The sequence below is a fragment of the Chinchilla lanigera genome, unplaced genomic scaffold (assembly GCF_000276665.1).
Source record: "Chinchilla lanigera isolate Chin_1 unplaced genomic scaffold, ChiLan1.0 scaffold00018, whole genome shotgun sequence".
Taxonomy (NCBI): Eukaryota; Metazoa; Chordata; class Mammalia; order Rodentia; family Chinchillidae; genus Chinchilla; species Chinchilla lanigera.
Window position 1 is genome coordinate 21783782 of NW_004955419.1, and position 21826 is coordinate 21805607.

Genomic DNA, 21826 nt, shown 5'->3' on the forward strand with positions numbered 1-21826 from the left:
TTTGAAATATTAGTTTGAACTGATTAAGAAAAGACCATATACATGAGTTCTGACTTATGAAATTTAATATACTCTTATAGGAAGGTGATGATACTGGGAAATGTAAAAGATAAAAAAACCCAAATCAATAGAAGATGAAAAAACCCAAAATAGTGCTTACCATGTGCTACACGTTTTACCTGTATTACCTTATTTATTTTATCAGGAATCTCATAACAAGAATGTTAAACTTTTCATGTTATAGGTGAGGAGACTAAGAGTCAGAGAAATATATTGCCCAAAGTCACATATTTAGTAACAAGCCAACACAGAATTTAAATGCATATCCTTTCTATTAGGCAAAATGAACCTGCCATTACAATAAGTTGTAGGATACAGTGGTTAGAAAAATGATTCTAGCAGTGAGATCTCTTCTCAGCCACCATTTACCTGGGAATTGGAATTTGGCTGACTTGATCTATAACACAGCATTAAGAAAGTGAATCTAAGATTGAGATAAAATAAATGCATAGTTAGCATACAAATGAATCCAGAGTCTACAGAAATTAAAAGAAATAATAGTAAAATCTGATGGAAAATAAATATCCTAAAGATGGCCAAAGTCATATCTGAGAGTTTAAAGGTGGCTGAAATAGGTTCAAAAAATTCCATTCAAGGCTTCAACTTGTGTCATTTTGTGAATAAGGATAAATGGCCTAAGTGTCTGTTTATTTCCAGAAATTACTTTTGTGTTGTGAGTTAATTTGACTACTTTCAGTGGATTCTGTGTCCATGGATAAGGATATTACTGGAAATGTGTATGTTTGGGGGAGGGAGCAGGAAGGGACTATTCCTGGTGAAAAATTGAAAGAGATGGCAGAGACTTGAGGGAGGGCTTTGGAGTCAACATGTACCGTTTTGACATCTGAATCGCTATTTCCATGAGGAATCACTCAAAGGGAGAAGTGTCAAAGAACTACTCTTTTGGAAGATGTCTCTTTAGTCACAGGCTGTCTTTCAGATCCCTTTCAGTTAAACTGAAGTAGAAATCAGTTAAAAGCTTTTTGCTTTAGGGAATGAGAAGACAAGCCACAGATCGGGAAACAAAATATGCAACTCCTATATATGTTAAAGAACTCATCCAGAATACATGAAGAAGTCTCAAAATTCAACAGGAAAACAATTCAACACTGGCAAACAAAATCCAGGGATGGTGGCACATGGGTTCAATCCCAGCACTCTGGGAGGCTAAGGCAGAAGGATCTGAAGTTTAAGCACAGCCAGGGCAACTTAGAAATTTAGTGAGACTGACTCAAAATAAAAAACTATAAAAGGGCTAGGGATGTAGCTTAGTGTGAAGGCTCTGGGTCCAATCCCAAGTATTGCCAAAAAAAGGCAAAATATATCAACATATACTTTACTAAAGAAAATCTAAGGATGGCACAAAGTACATGGAAAGATATTTGACATCATTAGCCATTAGGGAAATGCAGATTAAAACCAGGATAAAGGGGCTGGGGATTTAGCTCAGCAGCACAGCGCCTGCCTGGCAAGTGCGAGGTTGTGAGTTCAATTTCTGGTACCGTAAAAACAAAAAACAAAAAACAAAAAACAAATAGGATAAAATATCTCTATATCTATTAAAATCCATTTAAAAATTGTTGACAAGTACTAGGATTTTATGAGGATGCAAAGCAGCTTGAACTCTCATACGTTGTTAGTTGAAATGAAAAATTGATACTGCCACTCAGAAAAATTCTCAGTTAATTACAAACTTAAACATGCACTTTTCTTTTCTTCTTTTTTTTTTTTTCTGGTACCAGGAATCAAACTCACGACCTTGCTCTTTCCAGGCAGGTGCTGTGCCGCTGAGCTAAACCCCAGCCCCTATGCACTTTTCATATGATTATTCCCCACTACTGGATCTTAATCTTAGAACATCAACCACTAATGCCTAAAAACATGGGCACAAATAAGTGTAGCAACTCTTTTCATAGCTGCCCCAATCTGGAGACAACTCAACATTCTTTAAAAGATGAATGGATAAATAGTTGTCATACATCAATGCAATGAAATAAAACAGCAATAAAAACTTGAATGAATCTTACAGGATTTATGCTGGATGAAGGAAGCTCAATTTGGTTTTATTTGTTTGTAGGACACTCTGGAAAAAATAAAATGATAGAGACAGAAAATACATTGGTGGTTGACAGGGATTATGAATAAGTGGGAGAGGGAATTAAAAACAGGTTGGTATGAAGTATTTGGGGAAGATATAGAAGAGGTTTGGGATCTGGTTATGGTGGTAGTTATTTGGATCTATACATATTTTAAAATTCTTACAGCTGAATATTAAAAAGGCAAAAAATCAATTTACAATATGATGTAGGATATTGTAATGTATATTTAAACGTAGGATAATTTAAAAATAAAACAGTAAAATCATTCTATCTCTTTCCTCCCAAAAGAATTTGTATCTTAACAAGAAAGCCTCATATTATTGGACATTACATAGATTGGACTTATTTTTTGGATAATCAAGCACTGAATAAGAGAGGGTTCGTTTCTGACCGTGCTTCCTTCAGATGGGTCAACTTCTTTTGATACTTAATATATTACTGTTGAGATAATCCTGATTTTCCTTTTAAAGTAACTTGTTGTATATCTTATATAATGAATTCTGTATTACTTTTATGGTTTATAGAAATGTCTCAGATAAGTAAGAGCCACAAAAAGCAAGCTTGAGTTTTAGCCACATTATATAACTTTAGGCTTAACACTCTTACTTTAAGTTTCCTAATTTTACAATGTTAATATTGTAGTAGTTAAAAGACGTAATGTATGAAAACAAGTTCACCAAATTCCTAGGCCAAGATGAGAATCGATACATTAACTTCACCCTCAAACTTCTTTTCCTTTATTTTTAATGTTTTCCCTTTTTTCTCTGTTCCTTCTCTGCTTTATTTTACTTCTTTCATCTCATTGGGTTAATTGCAAATTTTTATATGTATGATTGGCATATACAGACTTGTTATTAAAAGAAATTATTTAAATTTTTTTTTAAGTTTTACAGGTAAAAGAGAAGCAGTAAAATGGAATGGAAAAACCAAACTATTCTGGTGGAATTTATTCTGAAGGGGCTTTCTGGTTACCCACGGCTTGAGCTTCTCTTTTTTGTGCTTATTTTAATAATGTATGTGGTCATCCTTCTGGGCAACGGCACCCTCATTATAATCAGCATTTTGGACTCTCACCTGCACACCCCTATGTACTTCTTCCTGGGGAACCTCTCCTTCTTGGACATCTGCTACACCACCACCTCTGTTCCTTCCACACTGGTGAGCTTCCTGTCCCAGAAAAAGACCATTTCCTTCTCTGGTTGTGCAGGGCAGATGTTCCTTGGCTTGGCCATGGGGACCACAGAGTGTGTGCTCCTGGGCATGATGGCTTTTGACCGCTATGTGGCTATCTGCAACCCTCTGAGGTATCCCATTATCATGAGCAAGTTTTCCTATGTCCCCATGGCAGCAGGGTCCTGGTTTGCAGGGTTTGTCAATTCTGCAGTACAAACTGGGTTGGTGGTACAACTGCCTTTCTGCAGAAATAATGTCGTCGATCATTTCCTTTGTGAAATTCTGGCTGTCATGAAGATGGCTTGTGTTGACATCTCAGACAATGAATTTATCATGCTTGTGGCCACGACAGTGTTCACGTTGATGCCACTGCTCTTGATTGTCATTTCTTACTCATTAATCGTTTACAGCATCCTCAAGATAAGCTCTTCTGAGGGGAGAAGCAAAGCCTTCTCTACATGCTCAGCCCATCTGACTGTGGTGATAATATTCTATGGCACTATCCTCTTCATGTACATGAAACCCAAGTCTACAGACACACTTGATTCAGATAACTTGAGTGCTACTGACAAACTTATATCTATGTTCTATGGGGTGATGACGCCCATGATGAACCCTTTAATCTACAGTCTTAGAAATAAAGATGTGAAGGAGGCACTTAAAAATCTACTGAACAAACAGTTCTTTAGCTAGTGATTATAAAATGTATTGGGTTGTGAACAAATTAGACATTGGTGAAACAGGAGCATTATGTTGGAATTTTGGTTATATTTATTCTTTCTTTACCTTTTCATGTATTATGTTAAAAATTTTATAATGATGTATAGCATTTCAGAATTGTTATATGTTCCAAAAGAACTTTTGAGACAAAGAGAGTAGGATAAGAAAAAATGAGGCAACATAGCAGGGAGAGATGGTCACTTTCTAACATTTTGAACAGAATCTTTATATTCTGTATTTTTTGCACTAGCTGGGGATATAGCTCAGTGGGACAAGCACCTGCCTGGCAAGTGCAAGGTCCTGAGTTTGATTCCTGGATAAACACAAAACAGAACAAAACAACTCCCTGTATTTTTTGCAGTATTGCAGTTGGACATTATGTGCCTTTTTATGTTGCTTTTTTGGCATACATAACATTATTTCATAGTCTACAGCTCCTTATATCTTTCAAACTGCAGAGGGCTTTCTGTTATGGAAAAAAAAAGCAAAACAGAAAAATGTAAAATACCTCACTCACTCTCCACTGGAGAGCTTTCTGTTTCAATTTTACATTAATCTCTAAATCATATAAAACCATTAAAGGTTATGTATTTTTTTCAATGTTTTAATTTTTGTTCCTGTGGCACTCTAAGAATCCTGAGTATAAAGGGAGTAAATAAATAGTGCTTACGGAGAAGAGGTTACAAAATCAAGATGTTCTTGTTCTAGAGCCTATATTTTTTTCAGCTCACATGTCAATATTTGCATAACAAACATGCAAAATTAAAAATGAGAATGAAAATTAGCCTACTGCTTCAGGTAATAATGTGGATAAATATTATGTTGGATGGAGTGTCATATCTATTCCCATTTAGAGGACAGCAGATTTCTTTGACATCCTGAGAAAAGTCCAGTACTTTCCCAAATCTTAAAACTAAAAACTATTGATTTTTAGTGAGAATACTTGTATCCATGTCTTCTGTCTTTTACTAACTAGCTTTGAGAGCTTATGATCTGAGGGAGCACAAAATTGAGGGATATGAGAGAAGAGATGGCATATTTTGCTTTTCCTTGGATTTCTCCTCAACATTTTTTACTTTATCTGCAGAATTCTTCTGACTTCTGGCCTACTATGGCTGAGAAGATTATGTTCATAGTCTAAGAAATCTATTTAGCTGAATAAATTTTTATTCTGATGGATCGATAAATTCAGTGTATGCTGGGTATAAGCACTTTATACAGACAAAGGTTAAATGTTTGTGGATTATTGGACCATATTCATTCGTTTCATCTTTTCAAATTTACTTTCTTATTTAGTGAAGGAATTATGAAAAAGTTATGAATTATATTTAATTACAAGTGCTTCTATAGTTATTTACATATTAGATCTGCACAAGGTGAGGCTATCAGTGTACCAGACTCACAGTCTAACAAAAACAGGTATAAGAACCTACTAATTCCCATACATCAACTCATAAGAAGAGTTTTCCCTCTAAGAATTCCAGGAATCAGGTATTTTATTTTTTGACCCATGAGCTTTCATGGATACTAAGACACTAATATTGTTTTCTTCACAGTTTAAATCCAACCATTTCCATAAACTGGGTGGCATGACTGATCTAGCTATATGTATTGTTTTGTTCCAGCTGTATTTTGATAGAAAATTAAAACAAGAAAAAATTAAAGCACATATTTCTCCTCATAGGAGACCAGGAGCATTTTTCTCACACTGAGGTATAAGATCAAGGTCTGAAGAAAAAATAATCATTTCACCCATCTTGATGCATTCATGTGTTTAAATTTGCTGGACAAATACACTGTCATTATAGTACTGATTGATTTTTTAAATTATAATACTGATTAGTATGTATTTTTTAACACCTTATTCAGCAAAAGTTTTCCCATTCACGATATTTATTTTGAAAGATCACAGAGGATGATTTTGTGATGATCAGCAGCATTTCTTTCTAGCTTGTGAGCATAGTCAGCTATACTTTCACGGTACTCCAAGGATTTATCAGCATCTCTGTGGATTGTTTCTGTGTGACGTACCATGTTGCAAAATCTGCAGGGAAGATTTCTCTAGATTCCCCCACAGTGCTCAATTTAGAACATAACACATGAAATGTCATTTAATATACATTTTAAACCCACAAAACGGAAACCTATATGAAAAGAGGGGCAACAGGAGAGAAACACACCCATTTATACTTCACTTTAGTCCTCAGAAAAGTTTATGGTTAGAAATTAAGAGCAGGGATGTAGCAGAAAATCCAAAATTAGATTTTTTCCCCAACACATTACTGTGCTTTTATGCCTGATCAATTTTCAAATACTCTAAGCCTAAGAACATGTTGACTGTTCACGGTCCTGAGGCTTCTGAAATGGACACTTAAAATAACAGTGTAAAAATGTATTTATTGCCAGTCAGTAATTTATGTCTGTTATGGTTGATACATTGTGTCAACTTGGGGAGTTTAGAGATTTCGCCGAGTGACTCAGCGGTTCTGCATCCTGGGTTTAAAAGGACATACCCTTACCCTTCTGGGATGTTATTTATTGTGTCAATTTGAGAAGTTTAAAAGGTTAACTATGTGACTCAGAAGGGAGCCAGGGTGCTTACTTTGTATTCCCGTGCAAGAGAAAGTCATGCAGAGGGTGTGGGTGTAGAGGACCATCCCCATCCCCCAGTGCAGGTAGACTGCATAAAAAAAAGGGAATCGAGGAAGGCCTGGCTGCTGGTTCTTTGGAGGAGCTCCAGTCTTCGCCTTCAGCTTGGTGGTCTCCTGGCTTCTGGTGCAGACTGTTCGGCTTCCACCTGGGCCTCTTCAGCCTTCTGGTGTTGGCTCTCCGGCCTTCATCCTAGATTCTTCAGCATTCCATCGCAGACCCATCAGCCCTTTGATACGGACTTGCGCAGACACTGCAGTGAGCTCCAGGCCTGGGCCTGGGCTCTTCAATCTCCAGCGTGCAGACACCCTCCCCACGCTCCCTTGTCCAACTCTGTGGCTGATCACAGGGTCGTAGCTGGTATTTAGAACTACCTTTTTTTATTACCCATTTTGTATTTTCTTGGCCTTTAGCAAGCCCCTCGGCAGATCTTGATTTTTTCCCTGGTATAGGGAACCATACCCTTATGTTTGAAGGCTCTGGGCCATTTTTTATTGTGCTTATATTAGGTGGTTATAGTTTTTTATTGATTTTAGTAACAGGGCATGGTAATACTGAGGCGCCCTAAGGGATCCCACAACCTAAAAACATTATGACATGGGCCATAGTGTTACAAACTTATAGAAGAGGCTGCAAAAGTCAGGGCTGCAAAACTTTGTAACATGCAAGTTACAGAGCAGCACACACACCCTGTTACTCTTTCTGGAGTCACTTCCTTTACTGCAGCACGCTACTCTTTCAGGTTTCTACACACCCCATCTCATACCAGTACCTCTCCACAGCGAAACTAAAATCATCTACGTTTCTGCAAATGATACTTCATCACCATTTATTCATAAGAATTAATTCATAAATTAGGGGAAACCTGAATTTAGTTGAGATGTGAGAGGAGGAGAGAGTTGACATTAGCGCTAATCTTTCAGAAAACTCTTTAGAAACTCAAAAGATTTTTCTTGCTTCAGTGGATGCAATAGCTTACAAAAATTGGATGTTTTCCACAACTATGACATAAAAATGATGTTCTTAAAATTATATGTTTTAGTAACTCTTGTACCTTAAAATCATGTGTTTCATCTCTTTTGTCAAAATCATTTCCTAAGTAGGGTGAGAGTCCGTGCTGTTTGGTTTCATGTGTTTGGAATTTTCTGAGAATGTACCATTCACTAGTTCTTCATTCACGTAAGGAGTATTTATGGTACATCCACAGAGTGCTGGGAACTATGCAAGCTCCCAGGTACACAGTCATAAATAAATGAAGGAAATGGAGGAGTAACTTGGAGCCAAAGTGATGAATATAGCTCTGAAGTTGGAAAGGCAGTAATTGCCTGCATGCTCTGACACAGTGTTCCATGTGCTTGTCTGTTTAGTCAGAGACTACACACCTAGTCACTCGAGCAAAAGAAGTGACTGTGGAATTCAACAGAACCATTGTCATGGAGGGCGCCAGCAGAACTTAGGTTGAGGCCTCGCTCTGATGGCTCTCATGCACAAGAGTTTAGGTGGAAGATAGATACATAGCATGTGTGAACTTACTTCCAGGAAATGTGAGACACCCTTCAGAGAAGTCCAGATATGAAACAGCGATCTGCATTGTCTCATATATCTTCAGCTTTTCTCTTGTTATTTTGACCTATAAAAACACTTTTCTTGTAGTTTAAAAAATAAAATTAGAACAAAATCAACCAAACACTCACCTTTGCTAGCCTCTGTCCAGATGCTACCTATTTTCCTACTGTTTTTAATCAAGCTGCTTGAAGTGAAAGCTAACACTGCTGTCTACTGTTTAACTTCATCAATTCTTCAACTCAATACAAGCTGGGCCTGGACAGTGCTGGTATGAAGATATTCATGGTCAAATTTAATACACAATTTTTGGCGCCTTGTCTTGATCTCTGTATAGTATTTTATACCTTTTGGAATCATGACTACATTCAACTTGTTTACGTATGTAGCTAAAATGCCAATAGTCATATATGTGTTCATTTTAAAATAATCAGGTACTACAAAATGTACAATATATGAGATGAGATATGGATAGTTTTATTTGACATTTATGCATAATTTATAAGTACATTGTACAGTATAACATGTAACAATTAACACTGAGTGAATGTAAATGCCTATTCAGAGTATATATATATTTAGTAAATATTTTAAACTATTATACATTCAATATTAACTTTTCTGCAACTGGCCCTTTCACTCAAAACATATTGTCCTCTTTGCAAGAGGTTAATGCTATGTGTGGGGATTGACAACTGGTGGTCAACTTATAACACCCAGCTGAACAGAACCAGAGTGGTGCTGGGTGGAGGAGGCCCGCCTGAGGATTGTTGCCAGCAGCATAAGAGGCAGAGCAGGAGGCTGTTGAGAGCTGGTAGAAACTGTTGGGTGCCTATTCGAAGTGAAGAGAAACTGTAAACAGCTGTTGGTTTTCATGGAGGAGCTCGCCATGCTGGCTTTCCTGATGAACTTGATTGTTCTCATCCTCCAAGGAGATTGGGACCTTGTTATTGCTGAGAATGGCTTCAGTTCACTTTGCGGGAGCTCTGGTCCTCACTCTGAGCATCACTTCCTGTTCTGGAGGGGAGATGGTGCACTGCTCAGTCTCCTGGAGAAGCTTGTAGCTTTGGGTTTCCTGATGGGAACATGGCTGTCCTGATCATCAGAGGAGCTTGGAACCTCACTGTTGTTGAGGATGGCTGTGGTACTTTTGGAGGGAGCTCTGGTTCTTATTTTGAGCATCGCCCCCTGGCTCCAGTGTAGATCCCTTAGCCTGTTGGCACAGATTCTTCATCCCCCTAGCACAGAATTCCTAGATTCCACCAATGACCCTTGGACCTTCCCAGGGTAGACATGAAACAGGCCCATGAGATATTTTTATGGGCTCTAGGACTCCATTTGGACTCATGGGAGGCATTGTTATGAGCTCTAGATCTTCAGTTGGACTCATGTAGGACATTATCATAGGATCCAGGCCCACAGCTGGATTCATTGGTCTTTAGTGTGTGGACAGATTTCCTGCATGCTCTTGTGTATGATTCTTTGGGTGACTATTATAAATAATCTTATAAATTATTTATCCTGTATTATATTGTTCCTCTTGCAATATCCCCCAAACCAACGCACTATGTATGTACATTGATATTTCTAAAAGATGATTGTTATTTCACTGTATAGATATAACAGTTTTTATGAGGTTATGGAAGTAGCAAAGATTATATGATCTCTTTTATATGGATATCATAACTGTTTTTAATATTTTAATTTTACAACGATGCTGTCATATTTATCAGAGAGCAATTTATTTCTATTAAATTTTATTTGCTGACCAAATTTGAAATCATTTTCTCTGATAGATATGTGCAGCAATTAAATCATCTAGAGAAAGACTAGTATATGAAAAAAATTAATATTTCTCCTTTTCTGATTTTAGAGTTACTGTTTAACAAGTTGTCTTGACCTACATTTACAGTACAAAATTTAAATAATAATGGTTCTAACTAATACTTTCATCTTCTACTTACATAAATGAAAGTTATTCTAGTATTATAAAATGATAGCTGCTGATTTATATTAAACATGTCATTGCAAACACGTTTCCAGAAAAAGATAAAGAATTTTATTTAAAAATCTCTTTATGCAGAATATGTGCTTTTTCTAAATCTATTACAATAGTTAAATTTGTAAATACATTTTGGCCTTGAACATAGTTTATTGTGATAACCATAGTATAAATGTCTTGTTGATTCTGACTATATTTTATTCAGAATTTTTATGTCCACACTTAAAAAGATAAATAAAATCAAAATACATCATATCATGATTATATGTCACAATATACTACGGGATGTGGCTAAAGCATTACATTAGACTAAGTATAGAGAGAAATTTGTGGACCTAAATACCTACATTAAAAAAGGAGAACATTCTCAAATAACCTAAATCTGCATGTTAAGAACTAGGAAAAGGAAGGACGATATTTCAGGCCAGGCTTAGAAGCATATTTAATTTGGTCTGTTCCTGAAATTTATTGCAGATCTTAGTTTTCTTCCTATTTTTAAACTACAGTGGTAATTTCTCTGAGCTAAGATTTATGATATTTGATCCTAGAAATCACGCATGATTATCCACTGCTGGCTGCCTCTTTGCAGGTTCAGCCACTAAAGAGAAGCCATGAAGACTGACTGCAAATATAAAGATAAAGTGAGTTGTTATTTTCCTAATATAGAAAGAGAGTAGCCTCTGATTTAGAGGTAAGTTTCAGGAAGAATGAGAAATACATTAACTATAAGCAAGATTTTGATTAATGGTTTAAATCTGTCAAGTTTGAGAATGGATGTTTTCTTCCTGGAGGAAAGACTGAATATTGCAATGTGTGTACTCATTAGGATGTAGTGTAGGGGGGAGCTGTGAAACCAGAAGAGTAACTCTGTATGCAGTGCAACTGCGCATCAAACAAAGGATTTTGCCCAGCAGTTTAAATTAGTTTGTATGTATGTATGTATGCATGTGTGTATGCATGTATGTATGTGTTTTTCAGGTAAAGATAATCTATTCCTACTTTCTGTAGAGTTTTTAATCATGAATACATGTTGGGCTTTGTCAAAAGCTTTTTTCTGCATCTATTGAGATGATCATGTGGTTTGTCTTTGGCTCTATTGACATGGTGTATAACATTAATTGATTTGAGAATATCAAACCATCCCTGCATTCCTGGAATGAATCCGACTTGGTCATGGTGTATGATTTTCTTGATGATTTGCTGTATTCTATTTGCTAGTATTGTACTGAGTATTTTTGTATGTGTTTTTGAGACAAGGTCTTGCTATGTAATTTAGGCTAGTTTTGAGCTCACTATGTAGCTCAGGCTCACCTCAATCTCAGGGCGACCCTCCTACCTCAGCCTCCTGAGTGCTGGGATTACAGGTGAGCACCACCACACCTGGCTTTTTTTGTCCATTTATAAGTTATGAATGTGTTACAAAGCATTTGAACACTCTGCTACATGCATTAGCAAACTGAGGCTCAAACACAGTAGACAGAAGACCGTATTCTTTAGTATAGAAATCATAATACACAACTGTATGCCTGACAGCTCACTCACAATAACTCAGTTTCATTTGGTTTGCTCAACAGCTAACCAGTTGTGCTGTATGTTATGTTTTTTTTTATTTTTTATTTTTTTAAATTTTTAAAATTTTTTTGTTTTTTCTCCGGTACCGGGAACCGAACTCACGACCTTGCGCTTGCCAGGCAGGCACTTTTGCCGCTGAGCTAAATCCCCAGCCCCTGTGTTGTATGTTATGGATTGTTCTAAGGACTCTCACACAGGAATACCTTAAGTAGAATACTATGATCAATTTGGAAAAAATTTAAAAAACTGAACATAATCATCTGGAATGTGAAAGAAGATAACTTGCCAAAGCAATACTCAGACAAAAATCTGCTTGTGCAGATCCTATTGTGCTTGAAAAATTTATTTTGAGTTTTTGCTCTCCTGTCAGGAGGCTGTAATTATAAAAAGGAGTGACTTTTTCTGTAAAGCAACTTTTAAAAATATTAAATTAGTCTCAGTCATAAAAATCAGCCAAGTGTCTTAAGACAAGGAACAGAACAGGATGTTTAAAATAATTAAATTTGAAAAAAATGGAACGAATTTGACATAATGTAGATTTCTGGTAGAATTTTTCCTCCCCCCCCCCCAATTTGTTAGTGTCCAAAGAAATGGAGGATTTCTTTGAAAGGTGAAAACAATATCACTTTTTCAGAGCACTGTGTGTGCGATCTGAGTACACTTTCAAACTGCATGCGCCTAACCTTAAGGAGAACAATGATGATAATTTACGAGATGCAAAAGGACTTTTAATAGAAGAAAGAGCCATGACAGAGGCATGAAGAAAGCCACTAGCAAAGGGCAATATTATTGTGTTAATTGAATCACATATACACCATTTCATTTAACCTTATAGGTACTATCTTTATTTTATTCCTAGGGAAGTGATCAGACACAAGTCACAGTTACCTATTAAATACAAGTCAGAGAGGATGTTTAAACCAAGTACCCCTAAGGGAGCATGAAGGTACCTGATGAGACAATGATTTTTGCAGAGATTTTTATAGGTACATGCTTCATCTCTGTTATTCAAAGAGCTTCACATAAACCTAGTAGCCTTTGGGTCTCGTGTGTGGTTTACTCCTTCATCCAGAAAGACTGGACATCTTGGGCAGTGCTATGGATTGTTAAGAACCGACAACAGAAGGAAGTTAGAACAGGGAAATCAGGTTGGCTTTGCGGTGATCCTAAGGAGACTAATAATGGCCTGAAATTGAGAAGATGAACTGAAGATGAAGAGCAAAATAACACATAGAGTTATATAGAAAGGGACTCTGAAAGAAAAGCATTTTTGCACTTGAAAATGGAAGAAAATAATATTTTATTCCAGGAAATGACATGGAATTGAAGGAGAGACCCCAAATCAGGTCAAAGAATTGCAGAGCTTGCTTATGAGATAGGAAAACGAGATGGGCCTACATATCTTCCTAATGTTATGTAAATCATTGAATATTGAGAATCTGGCTATATTTGAAGTATCTATTAGTCCTCAGCACTTTCCATTTAGGGTGTGTATTAGTCACTTTCTTGGCACTGGTACAAAATACCTGACACCCACAAATTAGAAGAGATGTAAAACATACAATTTATCCAGGACTTAGCTATATCAAATCTAGCAGAATGCTTAATAAGGTAATATCCATACTTACTGAAGAGTAAACATATGCTCATTTTTGAAAGTTTGGATCCAGGCAGAAGAGATCTTATTATTAATAACATTGGTGCAATTAGTATAGATCAAAGCAATTTCTAATCTCCAGAAATAACATAATTTAATCGCCAGGTACATTTGTTTATCTTAAGCTTTCAAGTAAACCCTGTTGGAAGGGCTCCTATTACAGAGATTCAGACATAAAGTAGCTTGGAACATAAAATCTTCAGGACTATGTCCTGTGGCCTGTGCTAAAATGTCAGGTTTTTTACTGAAGTCTCGGTCTCTAACACCTGGCAGAAGTAATTTTGTCTTAGAATTTACTCATTGTACCAATATATTGGTCAGATCGTATCTACTCAGACATCGTCTTAGAGTGATACTTTCCACAATTTAATATTTGTAATTTGCTTTGCATTTATTAGACACAGGTAGTCACTAGGTGTTCTTTCAAATTTATTTTCATTTTCTTCCTTGGTACCTTACTGAAATCATTAGAGAAGTACTGTATAGTATTCTTAGGAACTCAATAATACCTCATACTGTAAAATAGACTATTATGACTTTTGGAGCTAAAAATATTTTATGATTTTATGTTGAAGGGAGAAAAGTTTTACAGAATCCAAAATCTAGTGTTATATAGCCCGTAACTGATGTCAGGCAATAGTAAATTTATTAAGTAAAATTCACTCACTTTGCCTTATTTTTCTCAGCTTCTACATACTTTACCATAATAATTAAAATTGATGAGGTCTACACTGACTGTACTAGAATGAAATTTTTTCTAATCCAGAATAACTACTGTTAAGAGAATATGGTAGCAAAGATAGCTAGCATTAATATAGTTTAAAGTACTAAATATTTGTAGTGTAACACTAAAAACACTACAGATCAAATATCAGATTCCCAAAAGATATTTGCATTATATTTTTTTATGAGATGGTCAATAAGAGACACCGAGAGACAAGAAGAGACACTAGAGAGGTTCAGGAAACAAAGTTAATTATACTTATAGGTTCTAGAGACAAAATGCGTCAGACATAGAGAACCACATTAGGAAGATGCCAGCACAGTCAGGAGGCAGGAAACAGAGACAAAGATAATTAAAAGATCCTTGGCTGATAACAAACATAGATACTGTCAGACACAGACTCTAAAATAACCGATGTTACATATCTTTGAACACAGATAACCGGATGAGTAGAGTATAGTCAGAGCACTAGAAATTATATTAAGATGAAGGTGAAATTATATAGCTGAAAAATATAATGACCATAATTAAGAACTGAATAGGTAGATTTAATAGAGCATTAGGTTGAAAAGGGCTTAGCAAATTGGAGGTAGTTCCACACAAAATACACATAGTGATACATGAAAATAAAAAATAAAAAGGAAGGAAAATAAAAGATTGTAAGAATTATATGTAACATAGTGGAAAGTCTAGCATGTGTGTAACTGGACACTCCGAGGAAGATAAAAAAGAAAAATGGGTAATACTCAAAATTATGAAAGACATTGAGAAGTACTGAGGATGAGAAAGGTGAATAAAAAGAAAGCCACATATAAGCATCTCATTAGAAAATCTTAGAAACCATCAATAAAGCAAAGCTATAAAATGCAGTGAAAGGAAAAAACACCTATTTCCTTCAAGAAGCAAAAATGAAACAGAAAGGTGATTTCTCAGTAAGAAAAATGGATACCAGAATTAGAATGTTTTTAAAATGTTGAAAAAAAAATAATTGCCAATCAATAGGTATATATTCAAAGTGAAAATATCCTTAAAAATGAAAATATTTCCAAATCTCCCCAAAACCACTGGTCACATGCACACAGAATTGATCTGTAGCAAACTTGTCTTGATAGATATTCTAAAGGGATAACGATTCATAGTGAAAGAAAATAACGTTAAGTAGAAACAGTTATAAAAGGTAAGGTCAGGGATGGGTAGATACATGGATCAATCTAAATGAACATCAAGTGTAACAATATTCATAATTACAGATATAAATAATATTTATAAAAGCAGTAACACAAAAAATAGAAATTGTTAAGTAGAATTAAAAGTCTGGAATGTTAATGGAATAGTAGAAAATAATTAATACTTACTAGAATTTTATATGTCAGAGATACATAGTTTTAGTTCTAAGTTTAGTACTCATCCACTCAAACTAAAAAAAAATGCATTGCTTCGAAGAAAGCAAGAAAAGACAAACAAAGAAGATCATAGAACGTATGGGATTGATAGAAAATAACAAGCAAGCCATTAGATGAAACATATATATCAGTATTTACAATGAAGAAAATGAAAACCATAAGAATTCATACTGCCATCACTTGTTCAGTCTTGTACTGGAATTCATAATTGATACAGAAGGAAAGATATTTGATATAAGAGATAAAAGGAAAGAAAAGCCAGTCATTATTTGCAGATAACAATATGTGAACATTGAAAATTTAAATTGTCTATGAACTGAAAGTAATAAGTGAGTTTAGGAAGATTACAGAATATAAAATTAGCACAGAGAAATCATTACATACTAGTAACAAAAAGTAAAAAAAATTACATCATCAAAACATATGAATAGGGGGCTGGGGATTTAGCTCAGCGGCAAAAGCGCCTGCCTGGCAAGCGCAAGGTCGTGAGTTCGGTTCCTGGTACCGGAGAAAAAACAACAACAACAACAAAAAACAAAAAACAAAACAAAACAAAACAAAAAAAACCATATGAATAAATATAATGTAATATGTGCAGTATATTATTTTTTAAAAAATAGTTGAAAATTATTGAGAGAAATTACAGAAGACCTAATGGAGGGATACCTTTCACATGGATTGGAAGATTCAATAATTTAAAGATGTTAATACACTCTAATCTGACATTTAGGTTGAAGGCCACCAAAATTCTACCAAGTATACAGTAAAAATTAATAAGCAAATGCTGAAATATATAAATACTAACACGTACAAATCTATAACAAAGAATAGATTCCAAGGACCAGAAATCAAGACAATTTATTGATCTGCAGTTAGCGTTAGTACAAGAGTAGATCAATAGACCAGTGGAACAGAATAAGGAGCCCAAAAGTTACCCATTTGAAAATTGTCCTTTATGTCAAAAGTGACATTGGAGTGCAGCGAGGAAAGAATCTTTTTAACAAACTGTGTTGGGTCAAATATTATCAGTATATAAAAAGTGAATCTTGACCTTTGGTTTATACCTTACCCAAAAGCTAATTTCAAATCAACTGTAGATCTCAGTATAAAAATAGTAAAATATAAGGCTTCTAAACTTATAAATAATATTGTCCTATGGATAAAAATGGCATAAACACATGAATAAAATTGTGATGCTCTCAAGAAAGATAAAGGTAGGTAGGTCAGTATCAGACAGGCAATGAAAAGGTTTAATGTAGATCAGATTTACATCGCTGTGATGATGCACCGTAATAAATAACCAGAAGCTCTCAGCAGCATACAATCATGATGATTTGTGAGATTATATTTCATTTAGCCAGAGTTACATGATCTTAATGTGGTTAATATTCTACTTTAAATCAGCTGTGAGTAGACTCTGTTTATTATTTGGGGAGTCAGTTACTGTCATGGAGATTAACAGCTGGCTGACCTAGTGTGACCTTGGCTGTGGCCACTGGGGCAACCCAACTCTACTCAATATGTATTCCATCCTTTGCCTGGCCTTCAGCACACTCTCACCACATGACGCCTTCCTCAGCTGTTGTTCCTAAAACCTCTGCTGGGTGTTGATGGAGCGTAGGTGTCCTCATCATGTACCTCAGGCTGGGATGCTGTGCCAGGGAACAAATATATGATATGATAATTTTTTGTGAAAAATATAACTACATATATTATTACTCACTGGCCACTTGGAGGGTTGTTTGAAAGGGAATTTTTAATCATTTTCCTAACCCTTACTCACTAGCTATTTTGAGGGCTAGTGAAAATATTTAAAGTATACTATCCATTCTTCCTGAAACAGTGAAATCATCACTATCCTTCAAGAATAATTTATCCAGCTGATGTATTTTTCTCAGAAAGTGCTTACTAAAAAATAGTATAACTATAAATTTTGGCTTATCTAACCCCAGTGGCCTCTTCAGTATATTTTATTCAGGCTTTCTCTCTTCCATTATTTTTTTCTGTGTTTAAAGATTAGTCAACATTTTAGCAAAAAGCTTTCAGAATTGTATCCTGGTGAATGAAGTAATAAAGAAATTCTAGTACTCTTATCTACTTATATTAAGTCTGGTACTTGGACCATGTTTTATTATCCTTTAAACTTTTAAGTTAATTAATGCAACACTTTTTAATTAACTCTGCATTGAATTTTATACAGAGAACAGTGAGCCATGGGAGGATTTCAGAAACTAAGAAATGATTATAGCGTAAAAGGAAAGCTGCTGCAGTGGAGATAAAATCAGGGCAGCGCAGAGGAGAAAATAACTTGGGAAATTCTGGGTGGAGTTGCACAGGATGACACTTGATCTGTCTTTTATGAAAACATTAGTATTTCTTCAGAGAAGGGGAAATATGAAAATGCAGCTAAAACAGCATGTGCTATTTTCATTATTAGTGAAAGAAATGATGTAATTGGATAAGCACATGATAAATGAAGCACAAATGTGTAAAGGGTGTGGGGAAACACAAACAGGGAAAGAGGTGGGAAAATATTCACTGAAATGAGGATTGAGAGGGAGAAATTCCACTGATAAAATAAAAAGCTAGACTAAAACAAACAAGATAATCATGAAATAGTTTTCAGAAAATGAAGGCTGAAATTATATTTGAATTGTTAAGTAGATATAAGTGCTGATTTTCCCTGGAAAGGGTTGATTAAATTTTTTTTCTTGCCTTCAAGTGTTTATTCACACTTAGAACGTTTATTTCTGCATTTTATGAGAGCAGTTATTTTCATAACAATACAATTAGTTATCGGTCTTCAAATTTATAACTAAAATTCATGACTCAATATGTGATCATCATTTCTTTTTGTCTGTTCATAACTATGTTTATGAGCTTATTTTGTGCATAAACTCGAAGGTGATGTCAGGGTGACATCATTTTATTATAAACCAGTGTCTACTCATCAATTTTTTCATCACTCCATGCACCTCTGTATTCCTCAGGCTGTAGATGATAGGATTGAGCATGGGGGTGACTACATCAAAAGTAGCCTTTGGACTTTGCCTTCGTGTACACGAAGAGAATTGTCCCATAAAACACAATCACCACTGTCATGCAGGCTGAGCAGGTGGAAAAGGGCTTTTTTCTTCCTTCAGTTGAATTGATTCTTAGCACTGTATAAAGGATGAAAATGTAGGAGACACAAATCAGCAGCAATGGAGAAAAAAAAATATTACATTGCCCAACATTATAATAACCTCGTTCAAAGAAATATCTGTGCAAGTCAGCTTGACAAAGGCCAATATTTCACAAACAAAATGATTCATGATATTTTTTCCAAAGAAGGGCAACCATATTGCAACAACAGTTTCTGTGATGAGTTGAGAAATCCTAGCCCCCAGGAGAGAGCTGCCATTTGAACATAGAGTGCCTCGCTCATGATGATAGAGTATCTCAGGGGGTTGCAGATTGCCACATATCAATCATAGGACATCACTGCTAAGAGCATAAATTTTGTGGAACCCATAGCCTAAGAGACAGACCTTTGAATGACACATCTAAGGAAAGAGATCAGCATTGTAAGAATAAAGGAAGATGTGTACCAAATGTCCAGATAGGAAAGATTACCCAGGAAGAAGTACATGGGTGTGTGGAGGCAAGAATCCAGCAGAGTTAAGAGGATCAAGGTATTGTTCCCAAGAAGAATTACCACGTACATCACCAAGCACATTGCATATAGGAGTTTTTCCGCTCTTGGGTACTCAGAAAGTCCCTGAAGAATGAACTCAATCTCTGTCCAATTGTTCCTTTCCATTTTTCACTTGTTCACACCTTGAGTTTAATAAGGCTGTGCAGAATTATCATATGAAGTGAAGGCTACAATTGGGCTGGAAGAGCAGCAGGTGTATCATCACTTCCTGCAGTGGTGCTAACAGCTGTGTGTTTAGCTTTTGGCTTTCCTTCCAGCTCAGGACCAGTGGGTTGAAAGCACATGAAAATTTCATTTGTAGTTTATTAAAAATAGCTTCTGTATTCTGTTTTCCAAAATTGTGTTGCAGGAAATCTGAGGCAGGAAGGAATCATTTACATTTCTTAATAAACTTCTGATGCAGTCAAACCACAGATCCCAGTTGTAAGTCAATATTTTTAGAGACAGTATGCTTCAATCTCTTCAATGGAGATTTATTAATTTGTTCATATACCATGTCAATCAATAACAATACCAAATGTCTTATAACAAATTATAAAACAATACATTGGTTTATTGTCTTATAATTTACAAATATTCACACATATTATCCATTTTATAATTGCCATACTTTTCTGAGGAAAATATAACTGGATATATAGACCTACTCTGAATCTGCCCATGAAATTCTGACAGAGGCTTTGAAAGTATCAGTTTTCTGGGATCTCTATTGAAGTTTTTACAGGGAATTTGTAAATTAAGGAGAATGTGCTGAGCACGGTGTGACTGTAATGCCAGTGCACTAGAAAGCTGAGACAGGAAGCTCACATGTTTGAGCCCAGCTTGCTCAACCCAGCAACTTAGTGAGATGCTGTCACAAAATCAAAAGTTAAAAAATGACTGGCATTGTATGTTGCTCAATGAGAAGGCCCTGAATTGAATCCCCAGGAACGTCTAAAAGTAGATTCCTATTTGAAAATTAATCTCAGAAAATAATTATGCTGTACATTTGTTATCCACATAGCCTTGAGTGAGTTTGCTATGTTAAAAATTTCACTTGCAGAGATATAGAAAAGAAACTAGCAATGTGCTCTGATGCTTTCAAATGAAGAGAAAAGGATAATTAACAGCATAGAAAAATGATTTGCATGACTGCTGCAATGCTAATTACTTTTAAGAAGCAATTAACACTCTAGCCAATAACAATGTGCCTAAAAGTTTTTCTTCATTTAAGTTTACTCCCCTAAAATGGAATCCCCAGAATCTATCTGGGAACAGGAATGAAGATTGTTTAGACTCTAAATATTTTATAATAAAGCACTTTCCATGGGACTTACAGTGTCATAAAATTCCATTTTTACTGTATCATTGCTATCATCGAATATTAACTTTTAAAACAGGTAATGATAGAGGACTTGTTAGATAATCATAGTCCATTCATTTTGTGGGTCACTATACACTTATTAAGATGATATTTATTTGGAATTTTATTAACATAAATGTGGTTTACATTATGATAATATGACTCAGTGAAAACAAAAAGGAAAATGACAACATAAGACATGGTTTGTGAAACCCAAACCCAGAATGAGATAGCTCATAATCAAAATGCTAGAAATAGCCAAAATCTTAATGATTATCCTAGAGAATCCTTTTCTACTTTTATGGATTACCTAAATTTGTTAAGTAAATATATTTAAAGGAAAAGTATAGTCCAAGAAGAAAACCTAAAGCAGGTGTGTATAATCATATTAGAGAGATGAAGAGTCAAACGTGCAAAAATAATTTGAATGGTACCGTAATCTTCTTAAGTGTCTGGAGATTGCACATTGCACCCGAGTTGCATTGGTGTCCCTCATCCAGTTATCTATATGAGTGTGCCATTTTCTTATTAGACCTCACCATTTATAATCCCCACCGTCAAAAATCTTCCAGGTAACAATCTTTATTCTTTTTGAGAAGTACACCAAGTTAATGGACTTGAGTTTCCTGACTGAATCTTATAGCCTCAAAAGATACTGTAGACTACTGATACCTAGAATAAATTGTCACTAGAAGATGAAAATCTTATTTGTAAAATGCTACAAACTGGCCTAAATGTTATCCACCTCCTGTTATTTTCCTCCTAAATCATGGTCCTTTGTAAGAAATAACCACTCTGTGGGTCAGTGCTTAGGGCTTCATCTGGGTATTGCTTTAGAGTTGTGATAGACCTTGCCAAATTTGTGGCCTTAGTTTAAACTAGAAGCCCAGCTCTTTAACTTTCTAGTAGAACTTCTAAATTTTTATAAGTTGTTTTATTTGGTTTTGCTTTAACTTAACTACTTGAAGGTCTAGTATTTAAAATACGGAATTTTTCCTTCAAAAAGATATGTGAAGCCTCTGTGACCCCAAATACTAGGGAAACAATCTTGTAATCTTCCCCAGCTCAGCTAAATGATCACTTAAGACAACTGATATTATTCAAGGTTTAATAGTGATGCCAATTCTCAATTTATGGATTTTATGACCTCTAATTTGATACATCA

General features: G+C 35.4%; 1 protein-coding gene and 1 pseudogene across 1 annotated transcript; one reads left to right on the top strand and one right to left on the bottom strand.

Moving 5' to 3' along the window:
• Positions 1-3071: 3071 nt before the first annotated feature.
• LOC102004820 (olfactory receptor 13C9) lies at positions 3072-4025 on the top strand. The gene has a single exon (XM_005382787.1). It carries the CDS (start codon positions 3072-3074, stop codon positions 4023-4025), a length of 954 nt encoding a protein of 317 aa, XP_005382844.1.
• Positions 4026-18649: 14624 nt separating this feature from the next.
• On the bottom strand, positions 18650-19424 carry LOC106148279 (annotated as a pseudogene).
• Between the last annotated feature and the right edge of the window lie 2402 nt (positions 19425-21826).